We start from the raw sequence: 27,115 nt of genomic DNA, 5'->3' as shown, positions 1-27,115 counted from the left end.
TGTCCTTCATACTCTCTAAGACTGTAGGAATGCTCATGATATTTGGAACATTTTACCTATATTGATCTCCCATGATCTTTTCACTGTGAAACACAAGGACTGGTTGTTGAACAATATAAACTCAATCAAAAGCTACCCCGGCTCTACTGCTAGACGAAATATTATCTTTAATGCTACTTGTTGGCACATAAGGAAATCTCGTAATGACCAGATTTTTGCTAAATCTCTTTACGACGCTTCTTCTATTGTTCATCGTATCCTGTGGTCTAGTCATTATGGATCTTATCGGATTGTTACCTCAAAGCAATCACCTATGAATCTCAACCCAACGTCTATACAATAGACCCTTCCGCCTCTTTGTTGGATAGCTCTTAATATAGATGGATCAGTCTGTCCAAACACTGGAACTGCCTCCATTGATGGCCTGTTACGTGACAATTACGGTTCCTGGCTATGTGGCTTTAATCATGCAATTAGAGTCTCAACTCCTCTTCAAGTTGAACTCTAGGTCATATATGATGGTCTCTACCTTGCTTGGAATCTTGGTTTTGAATTTGTGCATGTTCAATCCGACTATTTGCGAACTAGAGCGGCCATCAATGACACTGTTAGTACGGCCAATTCTTTTCCCCTTGTTTGTGCCATTTTTTTACTTCAACAGCGAAGTTGGGTCATTGATTTCATTTGGATTCACAGAGAAGCAAATTATCCTGCTGATGCTCTAGGGAAAAATTCGTCTTCAACTAACTTCGATATGCTTCAACTTGACTCACCCCCAAACTATATCAAACATCTCATATGTCAAGACATTGATGGACTTCCTTATTGTGTAATCAGAAGGGTCTACCTTTTTTTCGTGTTTTCCAATTTTCATTAAAAAAATCAACTAAGACTCTGATTTGAATAATATATCAAATAAAATCTCATATAAAAGTATGTGATTAAATGAGCTTTATTTAAAAATTTATAGATTAAATGAGCCCTTATTTAAAAAAATATAAAGGAAAGTGTTGGGATTTGAAGCTCAAAGAAATCAACTGAAATAGTTGCCAAGAGGGGGTGAATTGGCCTTTTGTAATTTTTTGGGAATTGAGGAGAAAGGATAAGAAAAATTGACTTAAAGATTTATAGTGGTTCAACTTCCTCAATGAAGTCTACATCCATTACCTTAGCTCCTCACTAAGGATTTCTAACAAATTCACTAATTTGTTCTTTCTTTCTTTAGGCTGAAGAGTATCATTTACAAATTCTCTATCTTTTATAATGGCTAAGATAGAACCAAAATCCCTTTTACAAAAGGATGAAGAAATGTAAACAAGAAAACCTCCAAAAGGTAAGTGTTTACAAATTAAGCTCACAAAAACACTCTATGTACCATATAAAAGGAAAAATAAGATTGAAAGAGCTTTTCTCTAGATATGTATTGCTTAGATAGGTGTTGTAACCTTCTTCAAGTGTCATCAACTTGTTTTTATATGATGAAATGAGTTTGTAGTCGTTTCTAATTGTTGGTGATGTTTTGGAGCTGTTAGAACCCTTAATTTTCAACATTAAATGTAACCCCCAATTTAGGGGCTAAATTTTAGAATTATAAAGTGGTGGATTTAATTGGTATTTTGGGAAGAAATTTGAGGAGTAAATTGAAAATTTTCAAAGTTGGTAGACCGTTTTAAGAAGTGCAGGAAATTCAGTGGCTAAACTCATGATTTGACCATTTTTCTTTAGGAGAAAATATAAACCTCATTTCCCGTATGTTTCAACAGAAAAGTCCCAGTTTTCTTGTAGCCCCCCAGACCTGGTCTGTAAGTTAGACCCAAACCTAAGTGGTCACATATCCCATTCAGAGGTTTTTTTTATATCTTACAATACATTATATTAATACAAACCAAAATATTAATAATACAGATATATCCAAAACGATAGCAAATACATGTCACCAGATACAACGGAAAACATGTAGAGATATATGTTCGTACAAAATAAGTAGTTGATCTCTCCTGATGCCAAATCTGCAAGCTTATGTCTGCTGTTATCTGAAAAAGGTAAAAACTACAGAATGAGCTAAAAAGCTCAGTGTGCTCCATACAATGTATAAAAACATATTAACAAAATATTTTAGTAAAATTTGTTTATGCAATATGTTTTGAAAACATGAACACTACCCCCATCCTTTCACAATCTGTTTGTGTAGGTTCCCCAGAACCATACACCTCGCACAACCAGTAAGGCCCTGAGCACACAGCCGAGGAGCCTGCAGATAATCTTCCTCCAATAATATTCCCCCCAATGATAATAATGAACATGAATGTATGCGCGTAAAACAATGAATAATTCTTTAAAAACATAAGAATGTTTCAAGCTTGAAAACCATAAAAATACAGAAATCAAAAATCAAATTAGTAATGTATGGTAATTCAGATGTTGGGTAATCAGTATTCAGAAAACGATATAAAATACCGTAACCAGAAATCATATCAGAAATATACAGTAAATCAGAAATCAGATACACAATATTCAGATATTTATATACTTTAAAACAATAATATAACACTATCAGGAAACACACCTGTAACAGTATGAGAAATCAGATAGGGAAGCCTATCACTGGGTTTGTCGATCACGCTCTACTGCATCGCTAGATCATACGAATTGGAAAAATCCATATTGGAATCCTAATATAAATAATCTTTATTTAAATAATATACGGAAACCTACGGGTAATTCTTGTAGTACGCGATTCAAGCTGATCTGACGAACGAACAACTCCAGACCTAACTAATCCTCGTTCAGGTGAAACACGGGTACCTTCATAAAATATTTTATTGAATCAATTCCTTAACTAATTCTCAAATAAATAATCAAAATACTAAAATACTAAGCATTTTTGGGTTCACATGCTTGATTCGGGGATTTCGGGTCAGAATTTGACAAAACGGACTTCGGAATCAGATTCAGGACATCGAAAAACATAAAGTATGACCTTTTTCAAATTAAATTCCCAAAATAACACCTATTTCGAATTAATTCCCAAAATGTCACCCGGTCAACGGTCAACGGGTCGGTCAACGGGTCGGGTCGGAACCGGTCAAACCCTTTGAAAAACCGGTTATTTTAGCATTCCCCACGCGCAGTGGCGGCGCGTGGGGGCGCGTGAGGACTCTTCTGGCTGCGTAAAATTCACGGAAAATTTTCTAAAAATTATTTTGAGCGATTTCGAGATACTTACAAAGATCGGTTCAAATTTTTGAATGGCGGAGAGCTCGATTTCATCAAATCGGAAACTTTGACCGCTTAACCACCACACACGCCGTCGTCGACGAAGAAAAAGGACACCGGTGGAATTGGAACGACACAAGAAACACGATGGTGCCGGAGGTGTCGTAAACGGAACAACGATCGACGATGAATTTAAGATTTTCTCAGCGATTGAGCTAAAAAAAGGTCGAGGCTTTGACTGGAAATTTCCGACGTTTGGCAGTGTTTCGATTCAATTAATTTAAGGGAATTGTTCCTCATTCGATAACGAACACGATGGTGGTTTCAAAACGACGATCGGAATTCGGACGGCGTCGGGATCGTGGTTGGAAAATGGGCTCTGGGAAGGGAATTTGGGATTAATTGGTTTATGATTTTCAGAAACCAATTCACGCATATAATACCACATACCTAACATTTTAGGATAAATTCAGCGCTTGGTCCCTGAATTTCCTTTAACTCTAAAACAAGCTATGAATTTTTAAAATCTTTCAATTTAGTCCCCAAATTTCACCAAATTACTTAATTAAAACCTCAAATTACAAATATATTTTTTTTCAAATTTCCGGGTTATTACATTTCTCTCCCCTTTGACCCTCCTTTCAACTCTGATATACTCGTCGTCCGACCTCTGATCAACGAACCGAAACCACCATCGTGTTCGTTGTCAACCGATGTACAAAAACCCTCAAACCTTTTATCGTGAATCGTCGTCGTTCGTCGTTAATTTCAGTTGGAAATATCATCGATTTTAACTCGATTTCTGTTGATTTTTCGTCGATTCACGACGATCCGGCCATCCGTTTTTGACACATCACGCACTATCGTGTTCCTTGCATCGTTCCGCGTCCATCGGTGTCCTCCGTTTCTCCGTCGTCGTCGACGCGTGGAGGGTTCAGAAAGTCAAAGTTTTCGATGTTTCAAAATTGAGCTCTCCACAGTTCAAAATTTTGAATTGAGCTTGGTAAGTGTCTCAAAATGCCTTAAAATAATTTTTAGAAATTTTTCCGAGGTCGTATCACTGTTCACGCGTCGCACTCGTTGCCACTGCGCTAACGGGTGCTAATTTTGTAATTAATTTATGTTAGGGTGATATTTGTGTAAAACTCAGGTGTTAGTTTCATAAATATTTTTAAAAGGGTGTTAGTTTTGTAATTAATTTCTGTTAGGATGATAATTGTGTAAAACAGTTGACCGTTGACTGCCATTGACCACCTTTGACCAGAACTTTGACCGGTGTTGAACGGTCGTTGTCTTTTTTCGGGTACACATATCCTGACATTTTTCGACGTCCTGAGTTCGATTGTGCAGTCCGTTTTTTAAAATTTAGACCCAAAAGCCTCAAAATTGCCATTCAAACTCGTTAACTTTGACCGAAAAGTTAAAATTTTCGAAAAGTCATCTTTTATGTTTTTCGACGTTCTGAATCTGTATTTGAAGGCCGTTTCTTTAAATTCAAACCGGTAAGCTGTTTTAACTGATTTATCACCCGATTCGATCCGTTTTTCGAAATTAAGCTCTATTTTTTTATGTAATTTCTGTTGATATGCATCTGAGGAATTATTGGAAGATGATTTCAAGATCGAGGGCGTTCGAATGTAATTTATATGGTCAATCAGTATGGCACGAAAAACGAAGTAATACTTTACTAACTCTTTATGCTTTATGGAACATATTGATATTGGTAAATGCATGAATAAGATAATGTTGGTCACTTATGTGGAGTTAATTAATGAAGTTCTACACTCTATACGAATGCGGTAAAAAGTAAGTAACTGAATATGGTTCAGATGACTATTATAAGAAATTAGAGGACAATTGGAATTAAATTACAAGTTTTGGAATTAAGTGATAAAGGAATCAGCCATGAATATGTAGATTATAATTTATCTCATTAAAGGTACTTAGATGATAAATTATGAGAACATTTCGATTAGGTAAAATTACAAAAATACCCCTATGTTGTAAAATGATAAGTTATCCCTAGAAGTTGATTAATAACTCTGAAAATGCATACTGATCTGATAAATTTACAGATGTGCATAAGAAATGCTAGTTTTGCTTGGAAAATTTGGATAACAAGTTTTTAACCCCAAGAGGGTTTGTACAAGATATTAGAAGTCTGTTAAGGAATCATTTCAAGAAAAGAGAATGTTCGGGAAAGTAATTGACCATAGGATCTCTAAATTATAATTATTTTTGTTAAGAGTTAATACCGAAATTATTTGGTTAAGAAATTACAAAAATACCCTTAAAAGGTAAAAATAGTTCGAGTTTACTCCGAATGGGAAAGTAACATGAGAATTTGTACTTAAACGGAAAAATTATTGATTTGATTGTTTAGATCCTACCTTTGTATGGAAAATTCCTGATAATTCGTTAGTAACATCTGAAGATACTTTTAACTTGGAAATCTCTGATTTGAGAATAAATTATCAAGGGTTTTTTTGTCAGAACTATTCAAAAAGACTAGAAAATATGATATGTTTGAATTAAATAATAAGATCAGATAGATGGAAAGGATTGAAATACATCGGATATGTCAGAATAGTTTGATGGGACTGACATAAATGATAAGTTTGAATTTAATAATAAGATCGGTCGGAATAAATTATTGGATAACAATGGATCTGTAAAATGACTAGAATACCCTTAGAATGCAAATGACTAAGAATATCACCAAGCTCAGGAATGAGTGGATATCCTCGAGCTCTGAAATGAATGGAATAAAACTGAACACCAAAATAAGCAAAATACCCTTATGGCCTATACTAAGTAAATGTCTTGGATTAATTAAGGAATCTAAATAAGCATAGGTGTTGGACTACCTTTAGAAGTTATGGAACACATCTTAAGTGAGTTGATAAATCTTAATGATATGTCAGTACCTGAACAACATAGATGTTACTTGAATGTGTGTTCGTCTTCTCAAGTATGGTTCGATGATAATTTTGAAAGTACTCAGCTCAACTCTAGATCGTATTCGGTAATAAGAAATTAATATTCATTAGACAAATCAACCACGAAGACCAAATTAAATTGAACGAAAGTACAATATGTATATGAAATTCAAAAACGTCTGGATTACCCTAAAAACCCCGAAGTAACTGTAATGGACTTGACTGTTAAATGAATTAAGTAACCTCAAGGACTAAGGATTAAATAAGTGATTTGGATGAGTATGGAAATGTTAATGAACATACATGATGTAATGTTCTCATGGATCATGAACTACAAATCAAGCACGTCAGTAGTTCATGATATAGTGAAAGCGTGAACATGAAATTAAGAGCATTGGAATATCTGTTGGTCTCCTTAAGATATGTTCAGTGATGACTCAGAAGATGATCTATGGATAATAATATTTGGTATTAAAGAGTAAATACCCTGGAAGGATAATGAATTGACAAGTTGATAAGTATTATTTCTGGGAGCTATTCATCTGGAGTTGTTCGATAAACTAATTAATCGACATATATTGTAAAGGTTCTGAACCTTCATTTCTTCCCTATAAGCTCAAGTGTCATTCTGAATAACTGATGATTCCATCAGTTATTGATCTCTTCCAATAGTGATTCTACCTTCTGGTATTCTATCGACATACTAAAAATCCGTGTTTCTCTGCCTGATAAGATTATCCAGTATCTCTGAATAACATCTGAAAACTCTAGTGTGTTACTTATTCATATGAATAATTTATCTGGTTTTCGATTTGGATTTTGATATGATACTTGACCTGGATTTTGATATGATACTTGACCTGGATTTTTATATGATACTTGACCTGGATTCTGATATGCTACTTGACCTGAATTATGTTTTGATTTTTTATATATATATCCGTTACGAACGGAACATGTATAATTTGGGGGTAATGTTGGAGGAAGTATACCTGGAGGCTCATCGGCTGTGTGCTCAAGGCCTTACTTACCGGCTCCTCGACTGTGTGCTCAGGGCCTTACTTATCGGCTCCTCGGCTGTATGCTCAGGGCCTTACTAGACTTGACGGTGGGTGTATGGTTCTGGGGAGCCTACACATTTTGGACTTGACAGATGGGGTTAGTGTTAATGTTTTTAAAACATGTTACATAAATCGATTTTACTGAAATATTTTATCTGAATATTTTCAATGGTTTTACGGGAACACACTAGATAACCTATTCTGATCTCCTGAACCTAGACATCCGAAATATTTCCATCTGAACTGAATATTATCTGTTACTACCTGAGATATCAATGTGACCTCATCCCAGCCTAAAAATCTGTAGATATCTAAACCAATAAGGAAATATATGTTTATCTGTATCTGCACGTTCTTCAGCATCATCTAGTAGTTTTGTATTACCGAGCTTTCTGAAACTCACTCTGTTACTCACCTTTTCAGTTTAAAAGAATCGTACCAGTGCAGTTAACGACTTCAGTAAGGGAGTTCTTCCGGCGTTGGTTGCAGAGTATGTTACTTGTGATTATAGGGCATGTAATTGTATTTTGTTTTAATATTTGAGTCTAAAAATATGTTTTATTTCTGTATAATGATAAATCATTTTATAAGTTACATGTTTTAATAAAAGTTTTAAATTTTATGATATTTTTACAATGGGTCGCTCCGGTGGCCCTAATGTGACACTCCAGATCGGATCAGGTTATCTGGATCGGACTGAGGGGGTTACATTTAATGGTATCATAGCTTTGGTTTGAGTCAAAATTTTCAAGATAGATCGGCTGGTCGAATGTCAAAATATGTTTGATCAATACATGCCCCTAATCTGCAATCGTACCTCTCTTAGTTGAAACTCCAAGATTGAGTCCCTATCTGTAATGAGCAAACCTAAGTTTTTATCCGTTAGGACTCTATTGTTTTATAAAGGAATACCAGTAACGTCTATCTGAATTCTGTAAGTACCTCATAAGTAATGTGAATCACTCAATGGAGAAATTCTGATCCCACTCCATAAATGAAATTTGGATATATTACAGCTCCATGAGCCTATTTTCGTAACCAATGCTGAATTGATTCTCAAGGAAATTTTCATTCGGATTCTTTTATTGAAATGAGGAAAAGTTCTGATAAGAATATATGCTCAGCTGGTTAACGATTAGTAAAGAGCTTGCATTTTTGTAAAAGTTACTTGAAGGTATGAAAGAACAGATTAAAGTTTCATTTATGCATTTCTGTGACATGAATGAATTTTGAGGACGAAATTCATTTAAGGAGAGGAGAATTGTAACACCCCAATTTAGGGGCTAAATTTTAGAATTATAAAGTGGTGGATTTAATTGGTATTTTGGGAAGAAAATTGAAGACTAAATTGAAATTTTTCAAAGTTGGCAGACCATTTTAAGAAATGCAGGAAATTCAGTGGCTAAACTCATGATTTGACCATTTTTCTTTAGGAGAAAATATAAACCCCCATCTCCCGTATGTTTCAGTAGGAAATTTCCATTTTTCTCTCCCCTTTAACCCTCCTTTCAACTCCGATCTACTCACCGTTTGACCTCTGATCGACGAACTGAAACCACCATCGTATTCGTTGTCGACCGATGAACAAAAACCCTCAAACCTTTCATCGTGAATCATCATCGTTCGTCGTTAATTTCAGTTGGAAGTATCGTCGATTTTAAGTCGATTTTCGTTAGTTTTTCGTCGATTCACGACGATCCGACCATCCATTTTTGACACCTCCCGCACCATCGTGTTCCTTGCATCGTTCCACGTCCATAGGTGTCCTATGTTTCTCCGTCGTCGTCGGCGCGTGGAGGGGTAAGAAAGTCAAAGTTTTCGATTTTTCAGAATCGAGCTCTCCACCGTTTAAAATCGTGAACCGATCTTGGTAAGTGTCTCAAAATGCCTTAAAATAATTTTTAGAAATTTTTTCATGAATTTTTCTGACACCATATCACTATTCACGCGCCACACGTGTTGCCATTACGCGTAGGGTGTGCTAATTTTGTAATTAATTTCTGTTAGGGTGATATTTGTGTAAAACTTGGGTGTTAGTTTTATAAATATTTTTAAAAGGGTGTTAGTTTTGTAATTAATTTCTTTTAGGGTGATAATTGTGTAAAACAGTTGATCGTTGACCACCTTTGACCAGAACTTTGAATGGCGTTGACTTTTTCCGGGTACACCTATCTTGATATTTTTCGACGTCCTGATTTCGATTATGCAGTCTGTTTTTCGAAATTCAGACCTGAAAGCCTCGATATTGCCAGTCAAACTTGTTGACTTTGACCAAAAAGTCAAATTTTTCGAAAGCTCATATTTTATGTTTTTCGACGTTCTAAATCCGAATCCGAAGACCGTTTATTCAAATTCCAACCGGTAAGCTATTTTTGACTGATTTATCACCTGATTCGATCCGTTTTTTAGAATTAAGCTCCGTTTTTTATGTAATTTCTATTGATATGAATGTGAGGAATTATTGGAAGATGATTTCAAGATCGATGGCGTTCAAATGTAATATTTATGGTCGATCAATATGGCACGGAAAATGAGGTAATACTTTACTACCTCTTTATGCTTTATAGAACATGTTGATATTGGTAAATGCATGAATAAAATAATGTTGGTCACTTATGTGGAGTTAATTAATGAAGTTCTACACTCGATACGAATGTGGTAGAAAATAAGTAACTGAATATGGCTCAGATGACTATTATAAGAAATTGGAGGACAATTGGAATTAAATTACAAGTTCTGGAATTAAGTGATAAAGGAATCAACATTGATATATAGATTATAATTTATCTAATTAAAGGTACTTAGATGATAAATTATGAGAACATTTCGATTAGGTAAAATTACAAAAATACCCCTATATTGTAAAATGACAAGTTGTCCCTGGAAGTTGATTAATAACTTTGAAAAGACATATTGATCTGATAAATTTACAGATGTGCATAAGAAATGCTAGTTTTGCTTAGAAAATTTGGATAACTGATTTTTAACCCCAAGAGGGTTTGTGCAAGATATTAGAAGTCTGTTAAGGAATCATTTCAAGATAAGAGAATGTTCGGGAAAGCAATTGACCATAGGATCTCTAAATTATAATTATTTTCGTTAAGAGTTAATACCGAAATTATTTGGTTAAGAAATTACAAAAATGCTTGGAAAAGATGATACATTTTTGTCAAGGGTGTTTTTTTGTCAGAACTATTCAAAAGGACTGGAAAAGATGATACATTTTAATTAAATAATAAGATCAGATGGATGGAAAGGATTGAAATACATCGGATCTGTCAGAATAGTTCGATGGGACTGACATAAATGATAAGTTTGAATTTAATACTAAGATTGAATTATTGGACTACAATGGATCCGTAAAATGACTAGAATACCCTTAGAATGCAAATGACTAAGAATATCACCAAGCTCAGGAATGAATGGATATTCTCGAGCTCTGAAATGAATGGAATAAAACTGAACACCAAAATAACCAAAATACCCTTATGGCCTATACTAAGTAAATGTCTTGGATTAATTAAGGAATCCAAATAAGCATAGGTGTTGGACTACCTTTAGAAGTTATGGAACACATCTTAAGTGATTTGATCAATCTTAATGATATGTCAGTACCTGAACGACATAGATGTTACTTGAATGTGTGTTCGTCTTCTCAAGTGTGATTCGATGATAATTTTGAAAGTACTCAGCTCAGTGCAACTCTAGATCGCATTCGGTAGTAAGAAATGGATATTCGTTAGACAAATCAACCTCGAAGACCAAATTAAATTGAACAAAATTACAATATGTATATGAAATTCAGAAACGTCTGGATTACCCTGAAAAATCCCGAAGTAGCTGTAATGGACTTGATTGTTAAATGAATTAAGTAACCTCAAGGACTAAGGATTAAATAAGTGGTTTGGATGAGTATGGAAACGTTAATGAACATACATGATGTAATGTTCTTATGGATCATGAACTACAAGTCAAGCACGTGAGCAGTTCATGATATAGTGAAAGCGTGAACATGAAATTAAGAGCATTGGAATATCTGTTAGTCTCCTTAAGATCTGTTCAGTGATGACTCAGAAGATGATCATGGATAATAATATTTGGTATTAAAGAGTAAATACCCTTGAAGGATAATGAATTAACAAGTTGATAAGTATTATTTCTGGGAGTATTCATCTGGAGTTGTTCGATAAACTAATTAATCGACATAGATTGTAAATGTCCTGAACCTTCATTTCATCCCTATCAGCTCAAGTCTTATTCTGAATAATTGATGATTTCATCAGTTATTAAACTATTCCAATAGTGATTCTACCTTCTGGTATTCTATCGTAATACTGAAAATCTGTGTTTCTCTGCCTGATAAGATTATCCAGTATCTCTGAATAACATATGAAAACTCTAGTGTGTTAGCTATTCACATGAATAGTTTATCTGATTTTCGATTTGGATTTTGATATGATACTTGACCTGGATTTTGATATGATACTTGACCTGGATTTTTATATGCTACTTGACATGAATTATGTTTTGATTTTTGATATATATATCTGTTACGAACGGAACATGTTTTTATTTAGGGGGTAATGTTGGAGGAAGTATACCTGGAGGCTCCTCGGCTGTGTGCTCAGGGCCTTACTGGACTTGACGGTGGGTGTATGGTTCTGGAGAACCTAGATATTTTGGACTTGACGGATGGAGGTAGTGTTCATGTTTTTAAAACATGTTACATAAATCGATTTTACTGAAATATTTTATCTATATCTTTTCACTGGTTTTACGGGAACACATTAGATAACCTATTCTGATCTCCTAAACCTAGTCATCCGAAATATTTCCATCTAAACTGAATATTATCTGTTACTACCTGAGATATCAATGGGACCTCTTCTCAACCTAAATTGAACCAATAAGGAAATATATGTTTATCTGTATCTGCACGTTCTTCAGTATCATCTGGTAGTTCTGTATTACTGAGCTTTCCGAAGCTCACTCTGTTACTCACCTTTTCAGTTTAAAAGAATCGTACAAGTACGGTTATCGAATTCAGTAAGGAAGTTCTTCTGGCATTGGTTGCAGAGTATGTTACTTGTGATTAGGGGGCATGTAATTGTATTTTGTTTTAATATTTGAGTCTGAAAATCTATTTTATTTATGTATACTGATAAATCATTTTATAAGTTACATGTTTTAATAAAAGTTTTAAATTTTCCGCTATTTTTACAATGGGTCGCTCCGATGACCCTAATGTGACACTCCAGATCAGATCATGTTATCCGCATCGGTCTGAGGGGGTTACATTTAGTGGTATCATAGTTTTGGTTTGAGTCAAAATTTTCAAAATAGATCGGCTGGTCTAATATCAAAATATGTCTAATCACTACATACCCTAGACTGCAATCATACCTCTCTGAGCCGGAACTCCAAGGTTGAGTCCCTATCTGTAATGAGCAAACCTAAGTTTTTATCCGTTAGGATTCTATTATTTTATAAAGGAATACATGTAACGTCTATCTGAATTCTGTAAGTACCTCACGAGTAATGTGAATCACTCAATGGAGAAATTCTGATCCCACTCCATAAATGAAATTTGGATATATTACAGCTCCATAAGCCTCTCGTAACCAATGCTAAATTGATTCTTAAGGAAATTTTCATTCGGGTTCTTTTATTGAAATGAGGAAAAGTTCTAATAAGAATATATGCTCAGCGGGTTAACGATTAGTAAAGAACTCGCATTTTTGTAAAAGTTACTTGAAGGTATGAAAAAATAGGTGGAAGTTTCATTTCTGCATTTCTGTGACATGAATGAATTTTGAGGACGAAATTCATTTAAGGAGGGGAGAATTGTAATACCACAATTTAGGGGATAAATTTTAGAATTATAAGATGGTGGATTTAATTAGTATTATGGGAAGAAAATTGTGGACTAAATTTAAAATTTTCAAAGTTGGTAGACCGTTTTAAGAAGTACAGGAAATTCAGTGGCTAAACTTATGATTTGACCATTTTTCTTTAGGAGAAAATATAAACCCCATTTTCCCGTATGTTTCAACAGAAAATTCCCAATTTTCTCTCCCCTTTGACCCTCATTTCAACTCCGATATACTCTTCGTCCGACCTCTGATCGACGAACTGAAACCACCATCGTGTTCGTTGTCGACCGATGAACAAAAACCCTCAAACCTTTCGTTGTGAATCATCGTCATTCGTCGTTAATTTCAATTGGAAGTATCGTCGATTTTAACACGATTTTCATTGGTTTTTTGTCGATTCACGACGATCCGACCATCCGTTTTTGACACCTCCCGCACCATCGTGTTCCTTGCATCATTCCGTGTACATCGGTGTCCTCCGTTTCTCCGTCATTGGTGGAGCGTGGAGGGTTGAGAAAGTCAAAGTTTTCGACATTTCGAAATCGAGCTCTCCACCGTTCAAAATTGTGAACCGAACTTGGTAAGTGTCTCAAAATGCCTTAAAATAATTTTTAGAATTTTTTCGTGATTTTTTCCGACACCGTATCATTGTTCACGCGCCGCACGCGTGGTACTTTGCGTAGGGGGTGCTAATTTTGTAATTAATTTCTGTTAGGGTGATATTTGTGTAAAACTCGAGTGTTAGTTTCATAAATATTTTTAAAAGGGTGTTAGTTTTGTAATTAATTTCTGTTAGGGTGATAATTATGTCAAACAATTTACCGTTGACCACCTTTAACCAGAACTTTGATCGGCGTTAACTAGGCGTTGAACGACCGTTGACTTTTTCCGGGTACACCTATCCTGACATTTTTTTGACGTCCTGAGTTCGATTATACAATCCATTTTTCGAAATTCAGACTCGAAAGCCTCGAAATTTCCAGTCAAACTCGTTGACTTTGACCGAGAAGTCAAAATTTGCGAAAAGTAATATTTTATGTTTTTCGACGTTCTAAATCCGAATCCAAAGAGCGTTTCTTCAAATTCAAACCGGTAAGCTATTTTTGACTGATTTATCACCTGATTCGATCCATTTTTCAGAATTAAGCTCCATTTTTTTATGTAATTTCTATTTATATGCATCTGAGGAATTATTGGAAGATGATTTCAAGATTGAGGGCGTTCAAATATAATTTTTATGGTCAATCAGTATGGCACAGAAAACGAGGTAATACTTTACTGCCTCTTTATGCTTTATGGAACATGTTGATATTGGTAAATGCATGAATAAGATAATGTTGGTCACTTATGTGGAGTTAATTGATGAAGCTCTACACTCGATACAATGCAGTAGAAAGTAAGTAACTGAATACGTCTCAGATGACTATTATAAGAAATCGGAGGACAATTGGAATTAAATTACAAGTTCTGGAATTAAGTGGTAAAGGAATCAGCCATGGATATGTAGATTATAATTTATCTCATTAAAGGTACTTAGATGATAAATTATGAGAACATTTCAATTAGGTAAAATTACGAAAATACCCCTATGTTGTAAAATGACAAGTTGTCCCTAGAAGTTGATTAATAACTCTGAAAAAGGCATATTGATATGATAAATTTACAGATGTGCATAAGAAATGCTAGTTTTGCTTGGAAAATTTGGATAACAGGTTTTTAACCCCAAGAGGGTTTGTGCAAGATATTAGAAATCTGTTAAGGAATCATTTCAAGATAAGAGAATGATCGGGAAAGCAGTTGACCATAGGATCTCTAAATTATAATTATTTTCGTTAAGAGTTAATACCAAAATTATTTGATTAAGAAATTACAAAAATGCCCTTGAAAGGTAAAGATAATCCGAGTTGACTCTGAATGGGAAAGTAACCTAAGAATTTGTACTTAAACCAATAAATTATTGATTTGATTATTTAGATCCTACCTTTGTATGGAAAATTCCTGATAATTCGTTAGTAACATCTGAAAAGACTTTTAACCTGAAAATCTCCGATTTGAGAATAAATTATCAAGGGTGTTTTTTGTCAGAACTATTAAAAAGGACTGGAAAAGATGATACGTTTGAATTAAATAATAAGATCATATGGATGGAAAGGATTGAAATACATCGGATCTGTCAGAATAGTTCGATGGGACTGACATAAATGATAAGTTTGAATTTAATAATAAGATCGGATGGAATGAATTATTGGACTACAATGGATCTGTAAATGACCAGAATACCCTTAGAATGAAAATGACTAAGAATATCACCAAGCTCATAAATGAGTGGATATCATTGAGCTCTGAAATGAATGGAATAAAACTAAACACCAAAATGACCAAAATACCCTTATGGCCTATACTAAGTAAATGTCTTGGATTAATTAAGGAAACCAAATAAGCATAGGTGTTGGACTACCTTTAGAAGTTATGGAGCACAACTTAAGTGAGTTTATCAATCTTAATGATATGTCAGTACCTGAACGACATAGATGTTACTTGAATGCGTGTTCATCTTCTCAAGTGTGGTTCGATGATAATTTTAAAAGTACTCAGCTCAGCGTAACTCTAAATCACATTCGGTAATAAGAAATGGATATACGTTAGACAAATCAACCACGAAGACCAAATTAAATTGAACGGAAGTACAATATGTATATGAAATTCAGAAACGTCTGGATTACCCTAAAAACCCCGAAGTAACTGTAATGAACTTGATTGTTAAATGAATTAAGTAACCTCAAGGACTAAGGATTAAATAAGTGATTTGGATGAGTCTGGAAACGTTAATGAACATACATGATGTAATGTTCTTATGAATCATGAACTACAAATCAAGCACGTCAGCAGTTCATGATGTAGTGAAAGCGTGAACATGAAATTAAGAGCATTGGAATATCTGTTAGTCTCCTTAAGATATGTTCAGTGATAACTCAGAAGATGATTTATGGATAATAATATTTGGTATTAAAGAGTAAATACCCTAGAAAGTTAATGAATTGACAAGTTGATAAGTATTATTTCTGGGAGCTATTCATCTGGAGTTGTTCGATAAACTAATTAATCGACATAGATTGTAAAGGTCTTGAACCTTTATTTCTTCCCTATCATCTCAAGTCTCATTCTGAATAACTGATGATTCCATCAGTTATTGATCTTTTCCAATAGTGATTCTATATTCTGGTATTCTATCAGCATACTGAAAATCTGTGTTTCTCTACCTGATAAGATTATCCAGTATCTCTGAATAACATCTAAAAACTCTAGTGTGTTACCTATTCACATGAATAATTTATATCATTTTCGATTTGTATTTTGATATGATACTTGACCTGTATTTTTATATGATTGACCTGGATTCTGATCTGCTACTTGACCTGAATTATGTTTTGATTTTTGATATATATATCTATTACGAACGAAACATGTTTTATTTGGGGGGTAATGTTGGAGGAAGTATACATGGAGGTTCCTCGGTTGTGTGCTCAGGGGCCTTATTTATCGGCTCCTCGGCTGTGTGCTCAGGGCCTTATTGGACTTGACAGTGGGTGTATGGTTCTGGGGAACCTACATATTTTGGACTTGACGAATGGAGGTAGTGTTCATGTTTTTAAAACATGTTACATAAATCGATTTTACTGAAATATTTTATCTGTATCTTTTCACTGGTTTTACGGGAACACACTAGATAACATATTCTGATCTCCTGAACCTAGACATCCGAAATATTTCCATCTGAACTGAATATTATCTGTTACTACCAGAGATATCAATGGGACCTCAGCTCAGCCTAAAAATATTTAGATATCTGAACCAATAAGGAAATATATGTTTATTTGTATCTCCACGTTCTTCAGCGTCCAAGCTCACTCTGTTACTCACCTTTTCAGGTTAAAAGAATCGTACCAGTACGATTATCGACTTCAGTAAGGGAGTTCTTCCGGCGTTGGTTGCAGAGTATGGTACTTGTGATTAGGGGGCATGTAATTGTATTTTGTTTTAATATTTGAGTCTAAAAATATGTTTTATTTTTTGTATACTGATAAATCATTTTATAAGTTACATGTTTTAATAAAAGTTTTAAATTTTCCGCTATTTTTATAATGGGTCACTCCGGTGGCCCTAATGTGACACTCCAGATCGAATCAGGTTATTCGCATCGATCTGAGGGGGTTACATTAAATGCTCACGTGCAACTTTGGTATCGATACTCGGAAGTTGGTATTGAGACCGAGCATAAAAAACAGTCAAAATTATAGTCGTTGAGGTCTCGATATCAATACTATTTGAAGGAGTATTGATACTCACCTTCCAATATCGATACCAACACCATGGTACCGATACAAGAAAAACCTTCTTGAATATTAGTCTCGAGATTGCCATGGTGGTCTTGAGACTAAGTAGGGTTGTTTTTGGCAAATTTCAAGAGTTTTGAGCTTTAGAATAATGTTTAAAAGTTTGAAAAAGTTTAGAAACATCTAGGACGTTTTTTAATTAATTTTGACTTTGAATTATTTTTAAGCATTTGAGAAAATTCAATTTAGTCCAAAACATTTTGCCTTTATTTATTATATCAAAATATATGTTTAACAATCTCCCCCTTTTTTATATAATAAAACCTTTGAAAAAGTAGTTTTTGGCAAAAGCTTCCTCTTATCAAAACAAGGGTTGAATATGATAATTAATATGAAAAATATTTAAGCTCCCTCTATTTTATTCTTGAAATTGAATTTTTCAAACCAATACTTCTCGTTTTTTTGTTATATTAAAAATAATTCAAACTTTAAGGTACAAAATAACAATTGAGAGTAAGTAGAAAATTTAACATAAAAATCATTTGTAAGATCAAAAGCTCCCCCTCAACAAATGCATTCGGAAAAAAATGACTTTAAAAGCTTGACACTTAAAAAACTATTGAATTTCAAACAAAGATGAGCAAACATGTTAGTAACACATGAAATTCAATAAATATAAATCTATACTACTTTATGCAATATTAATATTAAAGTTTATATGCATAAAGCTATCCAAAAATGTTATGCATTTGAAAAAATTGATATCAATTGTTAGAGATACATCATTTGCAATAAAACCACATGTATAAACATTTAAATTTGAGGTCAAAAATAAAAGTTTGTAAAAAAAATTAAAAACATATTTGACCAAAAATCATTATGATGAAAAAAATTATGAAAAACAATTAAAACTTTAAAATGTTCACCATAATACATTTTAACATATATGAGATGAAAAACAAAAACATATAATCATTTATGTTCAAAAATCATGCATACATAAAACAAAATAGGCAACCAATATATATATATAAGATTAGAGATTACCCATTCCTCATTTTGTGTGGCTAGAGTATTTGAATTTCTTCACTTGTGACATCATTGCTCCCACACACCTACAAGAGACATTCATTTGGATTTTAGTATCCAAATTGCTTTGGATCCTTGATTGTTAGTGCTAATGTCCCTTGCTCCCTTATGAACCCATACTTATTTAATTTTAAAATGTTTTCTAAGTTTTAAAGGACAATTATATTACATGCGACTATGAAAATGGAAATGTGAGCATTTTGCCATTTTTAAACATGATGAAGTGTTTTGAGAAATTATTTCTTTTTCTTTTGTTAAGCATTCAAGATTAACTTTTAAATCAAGATTTTCTTTTTCTAAATCATTGATTTTGAATTTTGAAACCTCAAAATCATTTTTCAAAATTTCATTTTGTTTTTCAAAATCTATTTTTGCTTTTAAAAGAAATTCATTTTCAAATTTAAATTCTGAAATTAATTTCTTATATTTGGAATTCATGTTCTCAAATTCCAAATACAATTCATCATAGGCTTCTTGTAACTCTTTGAAAGAATAAGAATTTAAATTACAAGAGTTAGAAGTTACCCTTGAATCTTGTTCGATGGCCATGAGACATAGGTCAATAACTTCATCTTCATCATTGGAGTCTTCTTCATCACTCCAAGTCACCATAAATGCCTTCTTTTTGCTTGATCCCTTCTTCTTTAAGAGGAGACATTCGTATTTGACATGTTTCATTCCTTGGCACTTAAAGCACACCGGGGTACCATTCCTTTTACTTGATTCATGCTTCACTTCTGTTCCTTAGGAAGACATGAATTTAGAGAATCTTTTGAAGAGCTTGGTCATCTCTTCTTCTTCACTTGAGGTTCTTTTATTTTGGGTAGAGGATTTCAAGGCAACACCTTTTTATTTCTTTCCTTTTTTCTTATCTTCTTCTTGTTCTTCCTCATTTTCCATCATCTCATGAGTGAGAATGGAGCCAATAAGTTCATTAAGTGAGAGTGACTTTAATTTATTCACTCTAATGATCGCCGTCTTATTCGATTGCCAAGACTTTGGAAGAAAATATATCATCTTTCTAATAAGCTTCTTGTTAGGGATGATTCATCGATTCTAGGATAGAGTTCCACACATATGGATCAATGGCTTGAATGAATAGCATCATCATATTATTCCAGTATGCATAAATTTCCCATTGAAATAGGGTAACTTGTTGATCGGTTGAGAATCTTTGATGTAGTAAGCGCCAGAGGAAAAAAGTCATCTTCTCAATTGAGTCAGAAATTTATAGAGCTCTTATAGGATCTTCACAAGGTTGTTAATTTGTCGATTGTGACCCACTCTGATACCAATTATTGGGATTTGAGGCTCAAAGCAATCAACCAAAATAGTTGCCAAGAGAGGGTGAATTGTCCTTTTTAAATTTTTGGGAATTAAGAAAAAAGATAAGAAAAATTGGCTCAAAGATTTATAGTGGTTCAACTTCCTCAATGAAGTTTACATCCACTACCTTAGCTCCTCACTAAGGATTTCTAACAAATTTACTAATTTGTTCTTTTTTTTCCTAGGCTCAAGAGTAACCTTTACAAATTCACTATCATTTACAATGGCTAAGATAGAACCAAAATCCCTTTTACAAAAGGACAAAGAAATATAAATAAGAAAATCTCCAAAAAGTAGGTATTTACAAATTAAGCTCGTAAAAACACTCTATGCACAAGAGAAAAGGAAAAATAAGATTGAAAGAGCTTTTCTCTTGATATGTATTGCTTGGATAGGTGTTGTAACCTTCTTCAAGTGTCCTCAACTTGTTTTTATGTGTTAGAATGAGTTTGTAGTCATTTCTAACCGTTGGGGATGTTTTGGAGCTGTCAGAACCCTTAATTTTGAGCTTTAAATGCTCACTTGCAACTTTGGTATCGATACCGGAAAGTTGGTATCAAGACCGAGCATTAAAAACAATCAAAATTATAGCCGTTAAGGCTCGATATCGATACTGCTTGAAGAAGTATCGATACTCACCTTCCAATATCGATACCAACACCATGGTACAGATACCAGAAAAGCCTTCTGAAATATAGGTCTCGAGACTGGGTAGGGTTTTTGGAAAATTTCAAGAGTTTTGAGCTTTAGAAATATGTTTAAAAGTTTGACAAAGTTTAGAAAACATCTAGGACATATTTTTCAAATTAATTTGGACTTTGAATTATTTTTGCATCATTTGACCAAATTCAATTTAGCCCTAAAACATTTTGCCCCTATTTGTTATATCAAAAATACATTTAACAGAAAGTTTAAGATAAATTTCAATGCTTAGACAAAAAGGATAGCCTTTTAAAATAAATTTGGATTCTAGATTCAAATTATTTTTAAAAAAGTTTAAGGAATCATTTCTTAAATTTATATTTAAATTTGTAAATTCTGATGCCTAGACAACTTATTAGGTACATGTTGTAGGGGTGCTCATCTTTTCCCACACGTAACTAACTCTTCAACTCATTTTCTCATCGCTAATCATAAAATTGTATTTAGAAATGGATTTTCAAAAATTTTCTTTAAAAAGACGGTTTTATATATTTTCAACCCTACATAGCTAAAAAAGATCTATGACAATTTCAAATTTTTTTATAAAATCAAAAATTTTAAAAGAATTTCATAAACCAATAGAGAATCGAATCCAAAAGTTTAAGAACTATTCCGACAAATATGATGGACGAATTGTCTGGTAGTCCTCCTGATATGAGTGAAAGTGAGAGGTTTAGTAATTTAGGGTTTACAAATTTGGAGGGGAAGTATGAAATTGATGTTTTAGATTTTTTCCATTGCTGGGCAGCCAAGATCTATAAGGATAAGATAAAGTTGATAAGATATTGATGTTCTCTTTAGAAGACTCGAATTCAAGTAGTTGTGTCTGCAGGGTGTATGTGTGTTATCAATGATTAAGAAAGATTATACACAAATATTACCTTCTAATCAATGATTAAGAATCAAGAAATATTCTGAACAAATATTACCTTATAATCATTTTAAACTATTCAAATAAAAAAATACTATAGGGTTTAGGAATCCTAGAGAGAAGCATGAAATTATACAATTGTTTAGGGTATGTTTATAGAGGTATAAAGAAAATTGTGGATACACGAGTTTGTTGTTCGGTAAAAGATTTAAAAGTAGATCAAAGAAATGTAAAGGCTATGTTTAGTAGGTTGTTCCAATCAAATCTATAGAAGAATATAATAGTGAGGGGAAAATTACAAGTTTATCACTCTGCTTTGAGGCGAAATGAAAAAAACAGTGCCTGAATATAGCAGCAAAATAAAATTTTCCGATGTCGGGACCTGAACTCGGGTCTCTCAGGTGAGAGCCGAGTATCCTAACCAACTAGAATACAACGGGTTGTTAGAAGAGACTATTTTACAACCTTTAACTCTTAGAACAATTCAAAGCAATCTTAGAACAATGAAACAAAGAAACTCATGGAATAATTAGGGTAAAGTATGCATTTAATACATAAACTATCAATTTTGATCCGATTTAGTACTTAAACTTTCATTTTTTATAAAACCATACCTAACGTTTAGTTTTCTTTTCATTTTAGTACCCCTTCGTTAAAAATGTAACGCGTTTAGTACCTAAACTATCAATGTTGGTTTGTTTTAGTACCTAAACTTTCATGTTTTCCAAAACTTAACGATAAATTTTGAATGAGGTGCTTAAATGAAACAAAAATTACACATTAGGTATGTTTTTGAAAAAATTGAAAGTTTAGGCACTAAAACAGACAAAAATTGATAGTTTAGATACTAAACATATAATTTACCCTTATTTTTTTTAAAATATAATATGTGGTGATGACAAGTTAATATATGTTCAAAATTTTCTCAAGTCGATTGACAATACATATTTTATAAAGATAATTATTTTAATTCTTATCTTTTTTTTAAAAAAATATTTCTTTTTTATTAAATTAGAAATGTAAAATTTGATAATTTATGTCGTGAATGAGAGGGGAATACAAAAAATTGTACAGGGCTATAATTGGGTTGAAGTAAATGGTGTTGATAATGAATGAATTCCTTGCGAGTAAATTTTTTTATTTAAAATGATCTTTTAAAAATTAAATAAATAATAACATTTTTATTTCTTTTTTTACCATTATATGTCTAATTCTTTTACACATATAAAAAATAAATCCGTCAAATCTATCAATCATATTTTAGAGATAATTTTGTAATTTTCTTTGGTCAAATATATCTCTTAAAACTATGTATATAGCTAATATCAAACACAAATTACAGGACGGAGGGAGTGCATATTTATTATATAAAACAATATATGAATTTGATATTTTTTTCTAAAATTGATTCATGATTTTTTTATCTTAAATTAGTATACAAACTTAAAAATTATTTCAAATTAATATATGTGTTGACTTGATACCTTAACAATCAATCATGTTATTGATGTGGTATTGACTGATTAAAATAATACAATCAATTGTTGTGTATATGATTATCGAAATACCAATTAATATAAAATTCTAGTTTATAAACATTATTTAAATTTAGTATCAATCTGAGATTCTTGTCTAAATTCATGTACCGATTTGTATAATAAGCCAAAACTAAAACGAGTGGAATATTTGTTGGCTTTAAACTACATGTTTAGTATCTTAACTAATATTTTTGTTCTGTTTTGGTCATTTGACTAATTTTTTTTTCTTTCAAAATTATGCTTTTGGTTTTATTTTGCTAACTTGTTAAAATATTAACGGTGATGTCGATGTGTCACCATACGATCATGCCACTTAATCATTGAAAGAAATGAAAAAAATGTCATGTTTGTAGTTCTGTTAATTTTTTTAATAGTGAGTTACCAAAATAAACCAAAACGTAACGTTAGGTATAATTTTAAAAAAATAGTTGGGTGACTAAAATAGAATAAAAGTAATAATTTGGGCACTAAAGTTGTAGTTTACTCTATTTGTTTTCTCCTACCGAATGGCAAACGTGGCCCAGCCCAGCAAAAGCTCAGAAGAAGCTGATAAGCTCGAAGCAATAAGCATTCAACAAAGCGAGGAGAAGCAATCAGAGCTATGTCCATGGAATCCCTTTGTCCCTCACTGGCAGTCCCCGCCATTTCTCTTTCTCTCAGTAAATCACACAAATCATTGCCCCAAATAGCTAAAACCAGATTTCCCATTGGCGTACAGAGCCACTTCAACCTTTCCTTATCCAATTCTTGTATTTCTTCATCTAAAACTCCAATCACAGCTTCATCTTTCTCTGTTTCTTCTTCTTCTTCTTCTTCTTCTTCTTCAACAAAAACAACAAGAAGAAGGATTCATGACGGCCACTGGATGGTGCTAATGGCTAAGCCCCCAGAAGGTGTCGATTCCAAGCCCCAAATCATTGATTACTACGTCAACACTCTCGAAACAGTTTTGGGGTCCCAAAAAGATGCTCAGATGTGTATATACGATGCTTCTTGTGATACCCACTTTGGGTTTTGCTGCCATATCGACGAACAAGCCTCCCGTGAACTTGCTCGTTAGTGTCTCCTTATTCATTTTTTCACCTTGTCTTTTTTCTTTATCTCTGATTATTTTTGGATTTTGCATCTCTTTATTTGTAGGTTTACCTGAGGTTTTATCTGTTAAGCCAGACCCAGATTACAATTCTAAGCAAAAAGATTACAATTCACAGTTGTTTCCTGCTGGGAACACCAAACACTGGCTTGTTCGAATGGATAAGCCTGGAATTGGGGTTGTCACAAAAGCACAAATGGTTGATTATTATGCTCAAATACTCACCAAAGTGTTGGGAAAGTAAGTATTTTGTTCACTGTGAATGAAAGAAAACTGGTTTTCCATCATAAGTTTTGTTCATCTTTTGAGTGAAATTATTGTTACAGTGAAATGGATGCTCAAATGTGCATATACCATGTATCTTGGCAATCCCAGTTTGGTTTCTGTTGTGAACTTGACGAAGAATGCGCGAACGAACTAGCTGGTCTGTATATGCTCTTTGAATATGTATTTGTAAGTTTAAATTGTGTTTGCAGTTTTGGAATTAATGCTTCTTCTTTTCATCACAGGCGTGCCTGGAGTTTTATCTGTTGAGCTAGATAGGAATTTCGAGTCGGAGAACAAAGACTATGGAGGTTTCTCTCTTGTCTTAATAATTTTCTCTCATTTAGAATCTATTTCCTATTAGTTTCGGTCTTTGACTTGTCGGCTTGGCAAAAATTTGGAAAGGGTATATGAGTTCAAAGGTCACAAGCAGGAAATGTAGTTAAACTTTGTGTGAGTGACTAGTTGGATAAATGATCTTTTAGTTTGAAGGAAATGCTTAACTTCATATATTAGATGATGATGTATAATATCATATAATGTTTTCCTGCAAGTAAGATAATCGATCCTCATTATCATAATTTAAAATTTGATTTGTATTTCCTTTCCCTCTTAGCTTTTGTTAGCTTAAGATTATTTTTCCCTCATTCTTAACATTCAACACTTAATTCTTATTTGATCCAACATATATGATTTTCAAAGTATCTGTTTCTTTTTATCCTTCTTTCCTTGCAATACGGAGTAACAATTCACAATTTCTAGGTAGTAGTTCACAAAATTCTACGAGTCTGCCAGAGGCTTCAGAACCTAGTGAAACTACCTCAGTAAGAACAAAGAAACTTTTCATAACAGGTAATTACTGCTGGAAATCTAATTTTACCATCTTTCACTTATATGAACGTGGTCTTTATTTCCTTTCGTGGTATTTGTTTTACTCACATGTTATTTTGGATCATATAAAAAGGAGAAGTTTTGTTGCACCATCTGTTTGTTGCATCATTGCCTACCCTAGTCTTTTCATATTCATTCATGGGGTCTAAAACTTTGAGGCACTGTGGATTTGTTTTATACCTGTTCTTATTTGCTAACTTATGGCCTTTGTGATATGTTGTACTTCTCGAACAGGACTATCATTTTACACATCTGAGAAGACATTACGTTCACATTTCGAAGGTTTCGGTGAGCTTGTTGAAGGTATCTTTTCATGTTTCATGGATAAAGTTTCATGCAAACAAAATGTAGATTTGCTTGCTAATAATTCTTCTGTTCTCAACAGTTAAAATCATAATGGACAAGATCTCTAAAAGATCTAAAGGGTATGCATTTGTGGAATACACCACAGAGGAGGCTGCGAGTGCTGCACTTAAGGAGATGAATGGCAAGGTATATGATTTAGATCAACCGTTTTTATTCGCTTACTTTCTACACTATCATATCTGGCTTACAACCTGTAAATATAAATCAAGCTAAAGAGAGGTTTAATGCTTTCTTGTTTGCTTTTTTAGATCATAAATGGGTGGATGATAGTTGTTGATGTTGCCAAGACTAAACCACCACACAACTTCAGCAAAGATCGACCAAAAATGACAGTCTGACCAGAAAGAAAAGAAAGTTGAAGCAAATGCCCCTTTTCAGCATCGATGAGAATTTTGCAGGACTGCCGGAATTTGGTACATCAATGTTACTAGAAACTATACACATATATGCCTATCTTTTGTTCCCAGTTCATTTAGGATTGCTATCTGAGTTATGAGAGCATCCTTTGGGATGTGTATAGGGAACCAAATTGGTCCGTTTCATGAAAATAGCATTTTATGTTGTAGCAATTATATTACTGAATTCAACTGCTGATTTGTTAAAATACTAATCCGAAATTCTAGAATCGCAATCAACTACTCATCTAAGTTTAGCATTTTTCTTGTTCCAAGTAAGCACTTATTCAAATCCTTTGAGCAATTACTCATCCAAAGCCAGAAAAACTGAAGATGATCAATATCCATTCACAATTTTCCTTTTCTTTTGTTATTTGGAATGAGCAAACAATCTTAGTATATGAGATGAACCATTTTCCTTTCCTTTCACCGGTTATCTTCAATCGTTCATCGCTACATATCCCTTCAATCGCAGCTCAAACAAATGATAGGGATGTGCATTATATGTATTGATTCAGCAACGTCGAGGGACTGCGGACTACAAGTGTTCCATGGGAAGACAACAAATGATAGGGATGTGCAAATATTTAACACCTTGCTTTGCTTTAAGGATTGCAGGCATCAATTCTTTGGCGTAGATGCTCGATCTTGCTGGCTGGAAGAGGTTTTGCAAACAGGCCTGCTAACTGATATTCAGTCCTGCAATGAACCAAAGTGTGTTCTCTCCATCGTGTTGTACTTTTCTCGAGAAATAGATCTTGATGTTGAAATGCTTGGTCTTCCCATGGAACACTGGATTGTTTGAGACCGCAATAGCTGTCTGGTTGTCGAAAAAAACTTCAATGCTTGGTCTTCCCATGGAAAACTGGATAGTGTCGGATGATAAATCAACCCGATTGATCGTGATGGTTTTTATGGATTCGAGGGAATTTCTTTTCCTTGGTCGTGACAGTGTTGTGTAGTTAAGGCTTACTAGCCGCATTACTTATGCGTACTGCATGCTGCTTCTTATACATGTTCTGTTTTGTTATTTTCCTGCGACACTTGTTATGTCATCACATTTTGATTGTTTTTGACACCTTGTTATTGTGTATACCTTGTCTGATAATTTCGTCGTAAATATATATTCTGTATGAGATGTCATATTCCGTTTGTTC

General features: G+C 33.5%; 1 protein-coding gene across 1 annotated transcript; it reads left to right on the top strand.

Annotated features, from left to right (window-relative positions):
- Nucleotides 1-380: 380 nt before the first annotated feature.
- LOC120156241 (organelle RRM domain-containing protein 1, chloroplastic-like) lies at nucleotides 381-26,138 on the top strand. The gene is made up of 9 exons (XM_039167620.1): nucleotides 381-607; nucleotides 23,511-24,004; nucleotides 24,090-24,282; nucleotides 24,369-24,466; nucleotides 24,552-24,617; nucleotides 25,069-25,158; nucleotides 25,432-25,500; nucleotides 25,583-25,689; nucleotides 25,812-26,138. The coding sequence occupies exons 1-9, from the start codon at nucleotides 381-383 to the stop codon at nucleotides 25,899-25,901; spliced, it is 1,434 nt and encodes a 477-aa protein (XP_039023551.1). The 3' UTR covers nucleotides 25,902-26,138.
- Nucleotides 26,139-27,115: the final 977 nt, after the last annotated feature.

This window comes from Hibiscus syriacus, unplaced genomic scaffold (assembly GCF_006381635.1).
Source record: "Hibiscus syriacus cultivar Baekdansim isolate YM2019G1 unplaced genomic scaffold, ASM638163v2 tig00111213_pilon, whole genome shotgun sequence".
In the NCBI taxonomy this organism is placed as follows: domain Eukaryota; kingdom Viridiplantae; phylum Streptophyta; class Magnoliopsida; order Malvales; family Malvaceae; genus Hibiscus; species Hibiscus syriacus.
The sequence above is the reverse complement of the archived record's forward strand: the minus strand, read 5'-3'. Positions and strand labels throughout refer to the sequence as shown.